This window comes from Numida meleagris, chromosome 3 (assembly GCF_002078875.1).
Source record: "Numida meleagris isolate 19003 breed g44 Domestic line chromosome 3, NumMel1.0, whole genome shotgun sequence".
Taxonomy (NCBI): Eukaryota; Metazoa; Chordata; class Aves; order Galliformes; family Numididae; genus Numida; species Numida meleagris.
This window is the reverse complement of record NC_034411.1, coordinates 20,740,252-20,756,256: the sequence shown is the minus strand read 5'-3', so window position 1 is coordinate 20,756,256 and position 16,005 is coordinate 20,740,252. Positions and strand designations below refer to the sequence as shown.

At 44.9% G+C, this 16,005-nt stretch overlaps 1 protein-coding gene across 12 annotated transcripts in view; it reads left to right on the top strand.

Moving 5' to 3' along the window:
• Positions 1–16,005, top strand: part of KCNK2 (potassium two pore domain channel subfamily K member 2) — a 130,825-nt gene that overhangs the window by 48,868 nt on the left and 65,952 nt on the right. For 11 of the 12 annotated variants that reach the window (XM_021390037.1, XM_021390034.1, XM_021390038.1 and 8 more), the window contains one exon: positions 8,263–8,573. In XM_021390037.1, the coding sequence (XP_021245712.1) occupies positions 8,263–8,573 (311 nt within the window). Of the gene's footprint in view, positions 1–6,366; positions 6,725–8,262; positions 8,574–16,005 lie in introns of those variants that run through there. The other variant, XM_021390040.1, reaches the window with a different exon arrangement.

Here is a 16,005-nt window from a genome sequence, read left to right as displayed (position 1 = left end):
ATGAACTTTGGCCATTCTCTTGTCAGGTCTCACATGTGTGGTCTTATATGCATTTTGTTTTCTTTCAAAGTATTCCACAGTTTTTTTCCATTCTGCAGAGGCAATATAGAGATTAGGTTTCCATGTCATAAGTCATCCAGTTGTGTCATGAAAATCTAAAAGGACAGTTGCATGATTTGTACTAATGGGTGTGGACAGCCAAATACAAGTTCTAGATATTCCCACTGTCAGTCTCCTATTTGAAAGAGACCACAACTAGCAAAAATGAAAAATAAATTGCAAAATGGCAATTTTGTAGAACATCTGGATGATTACAAAAAAACACATATTTGTAATCAACCCAAAGCAACATCAAATATCCCTCAAGGAAATTACTAATTCTAAGTAGTAGTAAGTTTATCCTGTGCATAAATAAACCGTAATAAAGGTGACATATGGCAGCTCACATTTATCATTGATGAGAATGGCATTGAAAAGTTAATTATAATTGTTGCCTCTGAAGCTGTCCAAGCATAACAGATTTGTGAAAGCAAATATGAAAAAACAGTGGCAGAACATGTGACAAATAAATCCCATTAGATCTGGTAACACGATGCAGGCAGGGAGGAAACCCACTGGGAGATTTGCAAGCCAGTAAAGAAAAATACACATTCACAATATTAATTACAGCAGTGAGTACTTTATGGATGCTGAAACAACTTCCCACTTGCCACACATGGATAAATAGATAAGAATTACTAGTGCTGGAAAGAATTAGAGCCTAATTAAAACTGACAACTGAGCTGTATGATAATAGATGGGCACATGTAAACATTTTTTCTATGAATTGATGAGGTGAGCAACGATGACTTTTCCGCTGAGCAAATAATTCATAGCACTGTAAAACAGATACTCAAGGTAGGTAGAACTCACTAATACATATTCCAGTTGCACCACATAATGTTTAACTCATTTAAAAATGCAAATTAAAGTGGTCACGTATTTTTAAATGTTGCAGACTGATAGATACAGTAGTAGTGAAAGTCTTTAATCAGGTTTGCAATAGCCATACTGAAGGTTCTTTCTTGTATGTGCACGTGCATTTAAGCAAGGGGAGCAGCTAGTGGGAAAGAGGCATTGAGAGGCCCAGAGAGAGCACAAAGTGTGGATAAAGTAAGGAGCTTGATGCTGCCCATGCCACTGGAGCAAGCACAGCACCTGCAGCCCCTGGGCCCTGACTCCGTCTTGTTGTCTGCTCAAAGGACAGAGGGCTGCATGCCACTGACAAAGCCTTTGACACTGTCTCCCACAGTATTCTCCTGAGAAGCTGGCAGTCCATAGCTTGGACAGGTACACTCTTTGCTGAGTAGAGAACTGGCTTGAGGGCCGGGCCCAGAGAGTGGTGGTGAATGCAGTTGAAGCCAGCTGGTGACCGGTCATGAGTGGTGTTCCCCAGGGGTTAGTATTTGGACTTGTTCTGTTCAATATCTTTATTGATAACCTGGACAAGGGGATTGAGTGCACCCTCAGTAAGTTTGCAGATGACACCAAGTTCGGAGGAAGTCTCGATCTGCCTGGAGGTAGGAAGGCCCTACAGAGGGATCTGGACAGGTTGGATTGCAGGGGTGAGGCCAATGTGATGAAGTTCAATAAGACCAAGTGCCGGGTCCTGAACCTTGGCCACAACAACCCCAGGCAGCACTACAGGCTTGGGGTAGAGTATCTGTAAGACTGTGTGGAAGAAACAGACCTGGGAGTATTTGTCGATGCTCAGCTGAACATGAGCCAGCTGTGTGCCCAGGTGGCCAAGAAGGCCAGTGGCATCCTGGCTTGTATCAGAAATAGTGTTGCCAGCAGGAGTAGGGAAGTGATCATCCCTCTGTACTCAGCACTACTGAGGCCGCACCTTGAGTACTGCGTTCAGTTTTGGGCCCCTCACTACAAGAAAGACATTGAGGCCCTGGAGTGTGTCCAGAGAAGGGCAACAAAGCTGTAAGGAGTCTGGAGCAGAAGTGTTATGTGGAGGGGCTGAAGAAACTGGAATCGTTCAGTCTGGAGAAGAGGAGGCTCAGGGGAGACCTTATCACTCTCTATAACCTGAAAGGAGGTGGTGGCGAGGTGGGGGTCGTCCTCTTCTCCTGTGTAACTAGTGATAAAACTAGAGGGAATGGCCTCAGCTTGCACCAGAGGAGATTCAGGTTGCACATTAGGAAAAAATTTCTTCTCCAAAAGAGTGGTTAGACACTGGAACGAGCTGCCCGGGAAGGTGATGGAGTGACCGTCCCTGGAGGCGTTCAAGAAACATTTAGATGTTTTACTAAGGGATATGTTTTAGTGGGGAAATATTGGTGGTAGGGGGAGAGCTGGACTACATGACTTTGGAGGTCTTTTCCAACCTTAATGATTCTATGATTCTATGATTATTTCCCCATTCAGCGTAAATTCCCATGGCAGGATGTGACTAATGGTTTAATGGCAGAATATAGTAATGTAGCATGGCCCTAATGTCATCATTCTCCATAAAGAACTGACAGAGATCTTTTAGAGTCTCTGAAGAAGTCAAGAGATGAGTCATTTCAAGTCCTGCTGAATAAGTAAAAGGAGCCTGAAAATTAACTCAGCAAATATTTCTGCTGGGCTCTCTTGTAGTAAAACAGCACAAGTGAAAGTTTACACTCAGTCTGGGTCTGTGGCTTGACGTGTTCAGAGGAGACTCAGAGGTTTCTGTTCTTCTAGCATGAGGAAGTGCCCTTTCCTTCTTAGGGCAAGATGGTGTGCTGACAGCAAGGCCCCAAACCCTTATTAAGGCCTAAAGCCTCTAGTGATGCATTGGTCAACCAGTGGCTCTCACTCTGGCAATACAAACACATGCATGTCTGAAGGTAGGAATCGTCTGCTGAGATCAGTGAGGTATTTGCATGCCTGAGCACATACAGCAAACCTACACACAGGTATTTTCCAGAGTGGTGAGAAGTGGTGGAGTCCCCCTTTTCTACAGCAGCTGTGGGAGGAACAGAGAGCCTAAATTACCACCTGTGTGCCCAAACACACCCAGGCCCTCACTGATCCTTCTCTATGTTTCCCTCCAGGGTGTAGCAGTTAGGGAAACCTATGTTTTTGCAGAGAAACCCTGAGATGGCCTTGTGTTGCAAGTAAGCATGAGGGAAGTACCCTCTCATTGCAAGCTGTGCCATAACAGTCCCTTGGGGATGCAGAAATCCTCAGCAATTCAATAAAGACTGGAAGCTGGGATGCCTCCTCTTGTGCAGCTGATTGGAGAAGAACAGAACTTGGTGAACTCAGCAGCTGGGCTCTGGAGGAACCTCATGCTTTGGCACAAAGTGCTTTTCTGGGCCTTGAAGAGGGGATGGCTCCTGAGCTGAAAAGAACAGAAAATAACAACAGATAAGGGTATTTTCTACACAGCCTTTTTTAATTGATCTTTCTAGGGAGATATTCTTTTGGAGTAAGTATTTCCTTACAGGTGTGCTCTTATCAAATCTATGTTTAGGTCATTACAGCTGTTACCTGTATGAATATGCAGTTGCTGTGTTTATCAAGTCACAGTGATTTCCTCTGCCTGCCTCATGCCTGCCCCCCTCTGCTGTGCCTACTTTTAACATTTCAAAGCATGGAGCAGCTTCCCATAGCCACTCTTTGTGAGTCACGTGGCCATCCCAAGCTTGTGCCAACAGATTTTTAGATGGCTTCTGACAGTCCTGTACTTTGTGAACTTCTCTCACGGTAGCAGGAAATAGATGAACCTTGGTCTTGTAAGCATTTAAGATTTTTTCTTTTAGTTTGTTCACATAAATCTCTTTGGCACAGCAGCACACCCATTTTCTTGCAATGCTGGAGCTCTGTGTTGTAAGTCCTTTTATTACTTAATCTTGTCCATGTTAGTTGGTGGTATGCTTTGTCAGTGATACGCTGAATTTGAGTCTGTTTGTTTAGAAAAGTTTAGACTATTACAGGCCTGACACTTCAAACTGTTTGAATGTCAGTTCCAAATTTGAGGTCAAAATGGTCACCACAAAATTCAAACAACGTGTGGTGTACATTACAATAAAAATATCAGAGGGTGTGACTCTATGGATTAAACACTGGTGCTATATAAGGCATCAAGAACATAGGATTTGCCATACACCATAGCTTTTATTGTACTCTACAGAAAGAAACGATGTTTTTCTTGATGGACTGGAAACTGTCATTAGAGGTACCATATGTGGACTGGTTGTGTCACTGGCAGAAGTGAGAATACGAAGCTGAAGTTTTGTTTTGGGCCCTTCCGTACAAGAACATCGAGGCCCTGGAGCATGTCCAGAGAAGAGCAACAAAGCCAGTAAAGGATCTGGAACACAGGTCATATGGGAAGTGGCTGAGGGAAATGGGATTGTTTAGTCTGGAGAAGAGGAGGCTTGGGGGGACCTTATCGCTCTCTACATCTCTGTGAAAAGGACGTGGTAGCGAGGTGGGGGTCAGTCTCTTCTCTCAGATAACAGTGAGAGGACAAGAGACTCAAGTTGCTCTAGGGGAGGTTCAGGTTGGATATTAGGAAATATTTCTTCTCAGAAATAGTGGTGAGGCACTAGCACGGGCTGCCCAGGGAGGTGTTGAAGAAATGTGTAGGTGTGGCACTGAAGGACATGGGTTAGTGACCATGGTGAGGATGAGCTGTGGTTGGACTAGGTTATCTTATTGGTCTTTTCCAACCTTAATGATTCTATGATTATAAATTCACTCTAAGCAAGCAGTGGGCTCCAGCTGAGGCCTGTGGCTGTGATCATCATAGGTAGAAAATACCAGTCTGTTCAAAGTAGATAGTTGAGATGTTTCCTAGGTAATTAATTGCAATAATTACTTTCACAGGCCAGCTTTCAGCTGTTAAAGGTAGGGCACCAACACAGTTCTTCATGGAGTAGATCTCTTCTGCTGCTCAAAATGGCTCCCGCCTGTTTGGTCACATGCCTGAATTGAAGGTCTGACCTAATCTCTGCTGAAGCTGCTGGGAGGCTTCCCACTGCTTTCCAGTTGTAGGCAGTAAATCTGACCCTTTCTCAACATTTAATAATAATTCCTCCACTTGAGGAAAAACAAAATTGTATTCCAAATATTTAGATTGCTAAAGAAAGGCATGTAATAGTATTTTCCACAATATCTTACACAGACTCAGCTCAGCGTGCAGGAAAAGGCTCATGCCTGTTTTCCCATAGGATGCTGGAAGAAATCCTATGGAATGATTCTTTTTCATGAGATAGGACTAGACAGTGTTTACATATGCTTGTGACTGAGACATTGTTTTGCAAGAAGGATGAAAGATGATGATCTTTTTCGTATAAAAACAGTTCCAGCTTGAATCTCCAAGGTTCAGAGCGCTGGCTTCTGATGCTGCTTGAGTGAATGACCATTAGTGTGTAGGAACAGGTGTTTTGCTTATCATCTGTTGTTCGAGGATTGGGACTACATGACTGAAGTCCTCCCTGTGACAGAGGGACTGCTTGCAGTGAGATTTGCTGGGCTGGGCTCAGCACCCTGTTATTCAACATGCACTCTTCTGGCTGCGGTGGTGGGACGGGAGCAGGAGGTGAGGGCTCCAGCTGAGACAGCCATGCAGAGATGTGGGCAGGCCATGAGGGCTGGTGTGATTGATACTGCTGAAATGGGAGTCCTGAGGAACTCGGTATTGCACTCATTTATATTATGTCACATTTATATGGAGATGTGTTAAAGTAAGTGGCTTCTAAAGCGTTTGCTGATGGAGCTGCTGATTTGAGCAGGATTATAGCCCATTAAGCACCCGAAGTATGACTGCCTTTGGCCATTTTGCAGACACGGCCTCTGGTGTTAGATACTTACGACCTACACCCATTTGTTACCATGAGTAATTTTGGTACCTGTTTGAGGAGATTTTTTAGAGAGTGGTGTTTAGAGGCAGGTTTTGGGTCTTCCTGGTAAACGCTCTCTTGCCTTTTAGGTGAGTTCCACACCTCGGTGTGGTGTAGCCCACGGGGAGGTTGCTCACATGTGATAGATGACCGGAAGCAGAGATGTATCTCGTGGCCAAAACCGTGGGTAATTCAGGCATCTCGTTGGTGGAGCCCGCGGCTCAAGCAGCAGTTCCGATGCATCCACCGGGGTAAAATGGAAGCGGGTGGGCGCCCCCGGTTCCCCCCGTCGCCTCCCGCAGCGCCCGATGACGGGGCGCCCGGGGGGGGCTCAGAACTTGGCGGCAGGGCGCCGGGGGTGCTGACCCGGCCGCCGGGGCTGCCCGCTACCCTCCCTTCGCTCCCGCCCCAGCGAAAGCTCCGCAGATCCCTCTCCGCCGCCCATGCGGCATCTGCCCTGCCTGTGGCGGGCTAGGGGGTGGGGAACAGCCCCACAAAAGGGCTCTGGCCGCTCCGCACGCCCCTGGGCACACGGACACGTGCGCACGCGGGCACGCACGGACACACGCGCATGCACACACGCATTCACACACGCGCGCACACTCACACTCACGCCGCGATGTGCGATGCGCGATGCGCGGCGTGAGGCACCTCGCACGCCCCGGGGCCGGGGGGAGCCCGCGGGAGCCGCTCCGCCAGCCCGCCCGCCCCTGCCGCTGCCGAGCCAGCCGCCAGCCTCCTCCTCTCCCTCCTCTCCTTCTCCTCCTTCCTTTGTAATTTGCGCTAACTGTAGCTACCCGAGCCCTGAAAAAATGCCTGCCCGTGGAGCGAGGAGAGGGCACCGGGTCGGTAAATAAGAAGTGAGTACGAGCACAATGGCGTGCCTCCCCGCTCCCAGCCCTGCGGATGCTGCATGCGCTTTGTACCTTGCCTGGCTGCCTCCCCTTCTGCCCTCCCCGCTCCCGCTCTCGGTCCCTCGCCGCGCCTCGCCCCCGCCCCGCGGAGCATCCCCGGCCGCGGCGGCTCCCCGGGCACTCAGCACCGGCCGCGGGAAGCGGGCGACGGGGCCGGCGGCGGTGCCCGGTGCCCGCTCCTTTGTTCGTCGCGGCGGGGCCGGCCGGGAGGGAACGGCATCGGCACCGGCCCCGGGGGCTCGGGGGTCGCCGGGGGACAGCTCCGGTGTCCCCCCTCCCGCCGGTGCCCGGCCCCACGGCAAGGCGTGGGAGATGCTGTGCCCATCCCCGGCTGGGTGAGGCTGGGGGTGTCGGTGGGGTACGCCCAGCCCCCGGGGGTGGGCAGCGGTGTGTGGGGCGCAGCCTTCGGCTGTGAGCGGGGTCGGAGTGAGCCATCCGCTCGGGTGTGGGCAGGTTGTGCGGTGCCTGGGGTTGCCTCGGCCGGGGCTGGGGGCTGCCTCTCTCACCTGCGCCCCATTCCCTGCCCAAGGGCACCCAGGGGTGCCCCTTCGTGTGGGTCAGGTCCCAGCCCTGCAATGTCTCCTTCTGGCTTTATAGCTGGGCTCTTCCCACAGGCAGCGGAGAGCGGTGTTGCGGCCATTCGAAATGTAATTCCAAACAATTTAAATATAGCTTCTGCAGTCAGCTGCCGTGGCCATCATCCCACAAGAGACCCTAACCTGCGCTTGATGTAGCGGATATTTTAGTTCCTGTGTAGTTGCTGGTAGTCACATGAGTTACAGAGATACTCGATAACGCACTCAGCTGCTCTTTCCCTAACCCTGTGGGTTTTTGTAGCTGTAAATAAAAATACATGCTTTAACAAATAGGTGACTTTTCCTGTAAGTACATGTGTGTCTTACTGGTATTTTCAAAATGGTTTAATCAATATGCAATTAACACTCTATGGCCGGTACGAGGAACAGTGTCTTGTTTTTATGGTCATTTCTGGGGAGTTGCGAAGTGATCATGCAACTGCTATAAGAGAGCTCTTGTTGGAGCGCAGGACAGAATAGGCACAAGAAAGAAGGATTTGTGTTTTTTTTCTGCTTCTTCTGTAATGCTGAAGAAATACAGCTGGAAAGCTGCTTAGCAGCGCTTAGGGCAGCGGAGGATGTAAAGAATCTCTGCAGTAAAATGCCACCTTACATGAATTTAAAGAGGTGCAAAGGCACAGGGGAAATCCTGCATTTTGCAAGTGATGGAGTGTGATAAGGGGACACACACACAGAACATGCTGCAAATGTGCAGAAGTGTAAATGGATAATACTACTCTGAACAGCAGTGTTGTAACGCAGTTTGGGATTTAAGTGAAAGATTCAACTCTGTAAGAACTGTGGTTGGAAGAAGCAGAATTTCCGCAATCTCTTGGCGAGAAGGGAGCTCAGTGAATGCAAGCTATCCAGCCTCGTAAAAATTAACTTTCTTTTTTCCTGTTTTGTTAGTGGCGGCACCTGACTTGCTGGACCCCAAATCGGCCACTCAGAACTCCAAACCGAGATTATCATTTTCTACCAAGCCTACCGTGCTCTCTTCACGGGAGGAAAGTGATTCAGCTATCAATGTTATGAAATGGAAGACAGTCTCAACAATTTTTCTGGTGGTAGTCGTGTATTTAATAATAGGAGCAACAGTGTTTAAAGCCCTGGAGCAGCCTCATGAAACCTCCCAGAGAGCTACCATTGTGATTCAGAAGCAGACGTTCGTATCTCAGCATTCCTGTGTGAATGCGACAGAGCTCGATGAACTGATTCAGGTAATCCATACAAAACCCTTGTCACTGTGCCTTAGAGGAACAAGTGATATATGGCAGCACTGCAGTGGTGCAGGGGGAGAACTCTTAGCCAAGCTCCATGTTAGCCAAGCAAAGTAACAAGTGGTGAGACCAGGAGTTGAGCAATAACATTTTCATGTGAAGCCTTGTGGTGGAAAAGCTATTGCTATTTTTAGGTCCAGTGCACTTGGTAGACAGCATTTTCATTGAAGCCTCCCATTATGGTAATTAAATGATTATTCATCAGCAATATATATAATTAATAGTTCACAAAGGAGTTGATTTGTGCCTTACTAGGTCTGTCAATATTTGAGAAGCCCAGTTCTGAAGAAGAAAATATGCCATCCATTGCCTTAAACGAGTTCTAATTTACTGTGATTGTATCAAGCTAGCTTTCCTCCAGCTGTATGTTTCTTTTTATTGATTTGGTTTTAAGTACAGGAAAGCACTATGCACTTTCTGTTTTGATCTTAAATCTCAATTTTCTGCACTTCTTACAGGCACATCCCCAGCTGATGTAAATCAATGTGTTTCTACTAACAGAACTTTACCCTTGCAGGTCACCTGGCTCAGGATAATAGGAAATATTTAGTTGCAGTAGCACAGAGCTAGATCCAGAGCCTCATGAGACCCTTTCCCACTTAAATCCCTGATGTCCATATTCCTATGGCTGTCCAGTGGCACTGCAGGGATCAGTGAGGGGCGGCCAAAAATTCCGGCAGTGGGAAGATGGAGTGAACAGCCAAAGGTTGGCTGGGATCACTCCCTTTGTTCACTAGCGGCTGTCTGGGAAGATGGGAAGGGAGACAGCAGGATGGGCTTGGGGGCATCCAGGTGCTGCAGAGTGTGCTGGTGGCCCGTGCAGCAGGGCCTTCCGGAGGTGGATTTTAACAGCAGATCTGGCTGGGACTTCACAAGTTGTGTTTAGTCACCTAGACTGACCTGCCTTGAGCATGGCATTGGCACAGACACCTGTTTTTTTGTTTTCAATACAAAGTTATTTTTATGGCACATCTCTTCAAAATTTTCCAGGCAAGCTGGAGAAATATCTTGCAATTTGTGATTCCCACTCATCTCCCGCTTTTTTTTCTCCCAAGAATTTTTCCAAAAGTGGCACCCTTTCAATGACTATCTAGCGGTTCCTATCTCCACGTGCTCTGACTAGGCATGCCTGAGGAGGTGCTGTTGGTATGAACGTTTTTGATGCTGTGTAATAAATATGTTTCAGTGGTTTTACCAGCAGAATGTGAGCTAATCTTACAAAGAGATATACACACACTTTCTGATTAAAAATAATGTCTTGTAGCTAGCGTAAATATCCCATATGAAATTTTTAGGTCAGATCCTGCACTGGTGGAGATAAAAATAGAAATATTAAAGCAATATTATCTTACATCATCTACGAGATGGTCCTTAAGGCAAAAAATGTTGAAATTTGCTCTGGAGTACTTAGATATTTTAGCGTTAATAATTCCCTACCCAGCAGCACAGATTGGTAGTAGAAAACCACTTCATCAGCATTCAAAGTCCATTTGATGTTCTGTGTAAAATAAATGTGAGTTTTAGCATGGTTATCAGTGCACAGATACCCATAACAGAATTAGTTCCCTTCTTCACTAGTGATCTTCGCTTGGCCAGGAAAGACAGAAGCCTTTGAGGCCCAGCGGGGGACACAGCCTCCCGCATGTAAACGTGAGGAGGCTTTTTTGGGAAGAACTCGCTGTGCTCATTGGTGGGGTAAATGAAAAACTTCATTTCTCCTTGTTCCATTCTGCTGGTCAGACCCCTCCTCGGTGCTATAAAGACCAGGGCATGGAGATAGGAACGTGCTGGTGTTTGGCTTGCCCCAAACAAAATAGGAAATCTGTTCTAAAGCAGCATCTCAAATCAATTTTTCCCAGCCAAGGCAGCTACCATGACCACGGGGGTCAAATTTCTTCCCACTTTGTCACAGAAGCTAAATTGCTGCAAAGCACTCTATTTCTCTGGGGTAATATCTGACTGCTAGTATAGGATAATACAGTGATTCTTCAGTTTATATTGGATGTCTGCATGATTAAAAATATATAATGTGTGTGAGGAAAAATAAATGATGTATAAGAAATCACTGAAAGATACAAACCTGAAAATGAATACGTACTACTGTAGTAGGAAGCTGGAATGCTTAGTGTGTGTGAAGAAAATTACAAAGCTTACAGGTTATAATGTCTTCTTTAATCAAGTATTTACCTTAGGTCAAACTATAATGAAATTCATTATAAACTTTTCCTTTCAAACTTAATGTTCTGGGAATTCAGAAACTGGTTTGTGCTAGTCATTGCTCAAGGTGCCCATCATACAAGGCTTTTTCGGTCCTCCCAATTTTTTGACTGATTCTGCCACTTAACCCATTTGACCATCCCAAGACTCCTAATTGACAGTACAGTGTGTGGTGGCTTAGCCAGGTGAGCAAGTTGGGAAGGCTGCTTTGAGAGAGCAAATTCAGCCAAAACAGTTGTGCAAGTGGAATGAAAACCCAGTTCACTAGCACACCGGGGCCACCTTGTTTCCATCACCTTTGCTAAAATCTTCACTTCACCCTGGACCTGATTATGGCACATGAGCTTTCAGAAATGCGCGGAGGACAGGGAGTTTTCTCTTCCTGTATTCTCCATCCTTGTTTTTTCTCTCTAGTCACCCAAATCCTTCCTGTCTCAGCGATATATGCTACTGTGTATATCCCAGCACACAGAGCTTTACTGCTCAGGTTTTGATTTCCTGAAGGGATGTATTTTCACGCTGATTGTGTGGCTCCTCTAGGTGTACTCAATAGGAATTATACTTTCATATTATTGATATACCTATGAAACATGGAGCAATGGAGAGCTGCTATGCAGCCCAGAAAAACACGCAGAGAGAATGAGATAGAGTGTTCTGCTGATGATGGGCAAGCAACTTCAACTGCCTCACAAAGTGACTTGGAATTTCCTTTTAACTTTTGGGAGGTCAGCCCAGTCCGGCAGCTTTGTGCATCTGTTGCCAAAGAGGTGGTCTTCATGACCTTCTCCTTTTCTGATTTCAGTGCTACAAATCTCTTTCAGTGCAAACTGCTTCAGTTCCTTGCTACCTCACTGTAATAGAATACACCTGAAATGAACAACAGCAATGTTTGACCCTGAGACCTGATTTCCAAAACGTCTTTTTTTTTTTTTTGGTATTTCATGAGCACTTCCATTTAGTACTGACCTCAAAATGTGCACAAGCCATGCCAAGAAGATCTGTACACTCAAGAGCTCATTTTCTTCAGGCAATTTCAATGTTTTTTGCTGTGACCTGAAGCCAATATTAACAACAATATTAAGTGGATCACTGTGTGCTGTGCACAACTTGGTAGTGCATAGCATTAAGTGGTACTGTACCTACAGTCTACAGCTAAAGCAATATCCCATGGTGGAATCTTGTGGACACCCAAATGTTGCCTGGGTGAGTCTGATTCTCATCAACAGACCAGCAAGCTGTGTGTTAAATGTGGGTTTTTTAAATTTCATCTGGAAGGTCTTGCAGAGGTTTCAGTTATTAACAGATGAGGCAGTGTTGGTTTGTTGAAGGTTATGCACCGTATCTCACACAGTATAAAGGTGTAAAGAGGATGTGACCAGAGACTTTGCTACTATTCCTTCTTCTGGAAGAACTCTTGTCAATTTTTGTGGATGTTTTTTCAGTTTCTCTATCTGTGCCCACTCAGCTCGGCCCTGACATGCAATGCAGGTGACAGAATAAATCTGATTTTTTACATCTCTGTTGGCACAGTTTTTTTCCTCATCAGCGAGACTTTGTTGTCAGAAGCTGATAGAAACCTGGGAGTAATCCAAGGAACAGTAGGAATCAGAGATTGAAAAAAAATAATCTCTAAGTTGGGCACTTATATCTTTAACTATTTCATTCTGGTTCCAGTTCTCTTTTACTGCCTGTACTGTTCCCTCTGCTAAACTTACTGCTAAACTTTTGAAAACGTTGGAGCCATTTCCAAACTCAGATGCACAAAGTACTGCCAGGTACCTAGAAGAATCTCCTGCTGTGTTCATGCACCTGTGCATAGCAGCCATTGTGTGTGTACACCTGCTGAGTTCACAATGTGCCCTGGGGCTAAGAGTTGGTCTCTGGGGACAGGTGAGCTGGACTGACGGTTGTATCCAACAGCTCTGTAAAATTGCCATTCCTGCTGGTTCATACATCTCATTCCCCCTCTGAATTTGCTGGCCCCCTAGAAATCATGTTTTTCCTAGGAGGTAAGGATGTGACTAGTATTGCATATCGCGGGCTGTCCTGGGAATGAGAGATGAATATTTGTCCTCCTGCCAAAGAGAAAGCTGATTGAAAAACAAGAAAAGAGCTTTTTATGTGAATAACACCTAATTATGTATTACTCAGCAGTTACCTGGTTTAATGTTGGCCTTTATAAACCAAAATGAAAAAAAAAAATCCACTTACTCCCTAAGCATCTAGTTGTGTTTTCTATTATCATAAAAAAACCCAGAAATTAGAGACATTTCAGTTAAATTATTTTAAGTATCTAAAGTGTCCTAAGAAGCTGGTGTGAATTATTTTGGTTACCTTAGATACATCTCAAACTTTGTAAAGACAATTAAAGATACTCTGAAACTGAAGCTAATAACAGAACATAACCAATTTCTTTAAATTAAAAATATGTTTATTCTGAAAACCCTAACAAGTGGAAAAAATAATATCAAAATAAACAGCATGGTCTTTTGGTGAGTTCCAAGTGCTGCTTGCAGTAGCTTTTGTTTTAGAAAGCCTTCATTTCAAAATCTGAACAAGTTTTCAGATTGCTGCATGAAATTGTCCTAGGAGTAGAGGACTTTGTAGAATTTAAATCCAATGCCTTTTGGAGCATGTGGCTTCCTCTGAAAACTGAATGTCCACAAAAATGTTCTTACATTTTTAAAAGAAACAAAAGAATTAATGAGCTGCCAGGATTAGCTGTATTGGCCTCTATCCCACAAGCTGATCTCTTTGGGTTCTGCGTGGGCTTTGTGGTTAGCATGAGAAGGAAGCTCTCGGGGCTGGGGTCCACACAGTTGTGTTCTTTGACTACTTCCATTCTGTATTTGCATGTGCTTAATTCTCTCTTTACTTTCTATTCATCTTTCAGGCTGTGAATGAGACTAAAATGTCTTCTCTCTTTATCTCTCTGGAGGAAAGCCCAACACAGTTATGAATGACATGCAAGCTGTTTTTCTTTCATCACCAGAATGCCATCATGGCTTGTGACACGATTCATTCATTGTTAAAAATATTTTACTTCAAAACATGTACTTTCTATGACTTCATTTTCGTAGTTTGGAGTAGCTTGAATATATTTTTCAGCATAGTGCACCTCCACCAATAGCTGATATTATATCTTTTTCATAGGGTCTTTAATAATGTGCATTTTAGCCCCGAGAAACTAATATAGCTGCATCCTCAGAAGCGTGTTGTTTTATTTCAGCCAGCTAAGCTCCTTGTGCCTCAACCTCTCAGATCATGTAGAAAACAGTTAAAATAAAGAAATGTAAATCCTTCTTTCTATCCCAGAGACTAGAAGCTTTTTGAGCTACCTGGATAATTTTTTAGAGATAACAAGTCAAAGATATGCAAAGATTTTGTTTTCAGCTAAATCTGACATTTATTTATACAAATTTTAAATCTATTAGCTAAGCCTATTAAGCTTGAATGAATTTTTATTCCTTTTTTGAGTCACAGTGTTGACAGACAGTCTCAGTCCTGTGGGCTGCATGCAGCCTGTGGGTCTCTGAGCAGGAACTTTTGGAGGAAGTCTGGCACGTACCAGCTCAAACCTTAAATAATCTTAGTCTCTCTCTTTTGCAGTTCCTTCCAGTCTCCCCAAAAGGGAGCAGGAACCATCCCTTCTTGGTCTGGATCCTGGCCTGCAAAGCAGCAGGTGCTTACGCTTCATAAGCCTTAGAGCTTTGGAAAGAGTGACAGACTAGCATAAAAGAAATTGATGTTGCAGTGAATTTTATTTAACTGGGGATCCAAAATACCATTGCATAATTTTTTTTTTAATGTACAAAGCCATTCTGCTGCATTTCGAACATGAAGTTTATGTCAAATTGCAAATACTGGTCACAGAGGTGCCTGCTAATGGTATTGGTGAAGCAACATGAAATTAATGACTTTTAAAGCAATTAAAACATGAGGTGCAGGGACTGTAGTTGGTATTATTACCCTATGCGCGTGTCAGTCCTCAGTAAGGAGTCTGTAAGCACTTGATCTTATGTATTCTTATCTTTAAGTACAGAGGTAGTTCTAGCTGGTGAAGAGGGATTCTGCTGCTCTTTTCCTCCCACTGATCCTGCTAGTCAGTATTCACCCCAGGACATCCTGCCTGCTTCTCTCTCATCAGAGAGGAACATTCAGGAAGTATTGTCTCCTTACTGGTAGGGCCCCCAAGCTGTTCCCAGGTCATGATGCTGTAGAGGAACATTTATTAAATGAAAGGCCTCCTTGAAGCACCTGTGATCCCAACCTCTCCCAGGTCTGTCCTCCGCAGATATCCACCTGCTGTGGTTGGGTCTCATTACCAAAAATCAGGTAGGCTCTGGAGCCCCCAGGGTGAGGATATGTCCTGCTCTGGGTTGCTCCTCTTCCTGCTGTCCTCTTACAGCTGGATCTTTACCTCTGCTCTCTGTACTGAGGGACATGGTTTAGTGGGGAAATATTGGTGATAGGTGAATGGTTGGACAAGGTGATCTTGGAGGTTTTTTCCAACCTTGGGGATTCTATGATTCTATGACTCTCTCAGTTCACAGAGGGGGGAATTTTTGCCAAACTTTCTGTTGCCTTGGGCCCATTCCCATTTTAGCACGCTGGTAGGATAGATCCCTCTTCTGTAGCTATTTTCTTCATGCTCATTAAACCTAAGGGAATTTTATAAACACATGCTCTTTATCCTTCATGAGCTTAAAAGCAATACAGATTTCTGGAGGAATAATAAATAGATTCTAACCATCCTTGTCACTTCTCTGTTAGAGCAGGGTGGTTTGGGGATTGGGCTCTTGAATGAATGATGTATTTAGTTCAGAGGAACAGTTTTCCGGGACCCAGAACCTAGCTAGCATGAGTGCATCTGAATGACAGTTTTTGTCTTAGAGAGGGTGGCAGCTATGACTCACTGGTAAGTCAGTTTTCCTGAGCAGCTGTCTGAATAATTCTTCCTGTCTTTAATCTCAAGAAGCACAGTAAGATCCTCATCTCTAAATGTGTACATATACGTATATGTATATATAAATGTATACACACACAAAATTTATATACATGTTCTGTTTGTTCTACATATTTAGAAATATAAATGTTTTTCAGTATCTTTCTGTGTATTTTTAGCTCAAGTAGATTGTGAACATAGGGTGAAAAG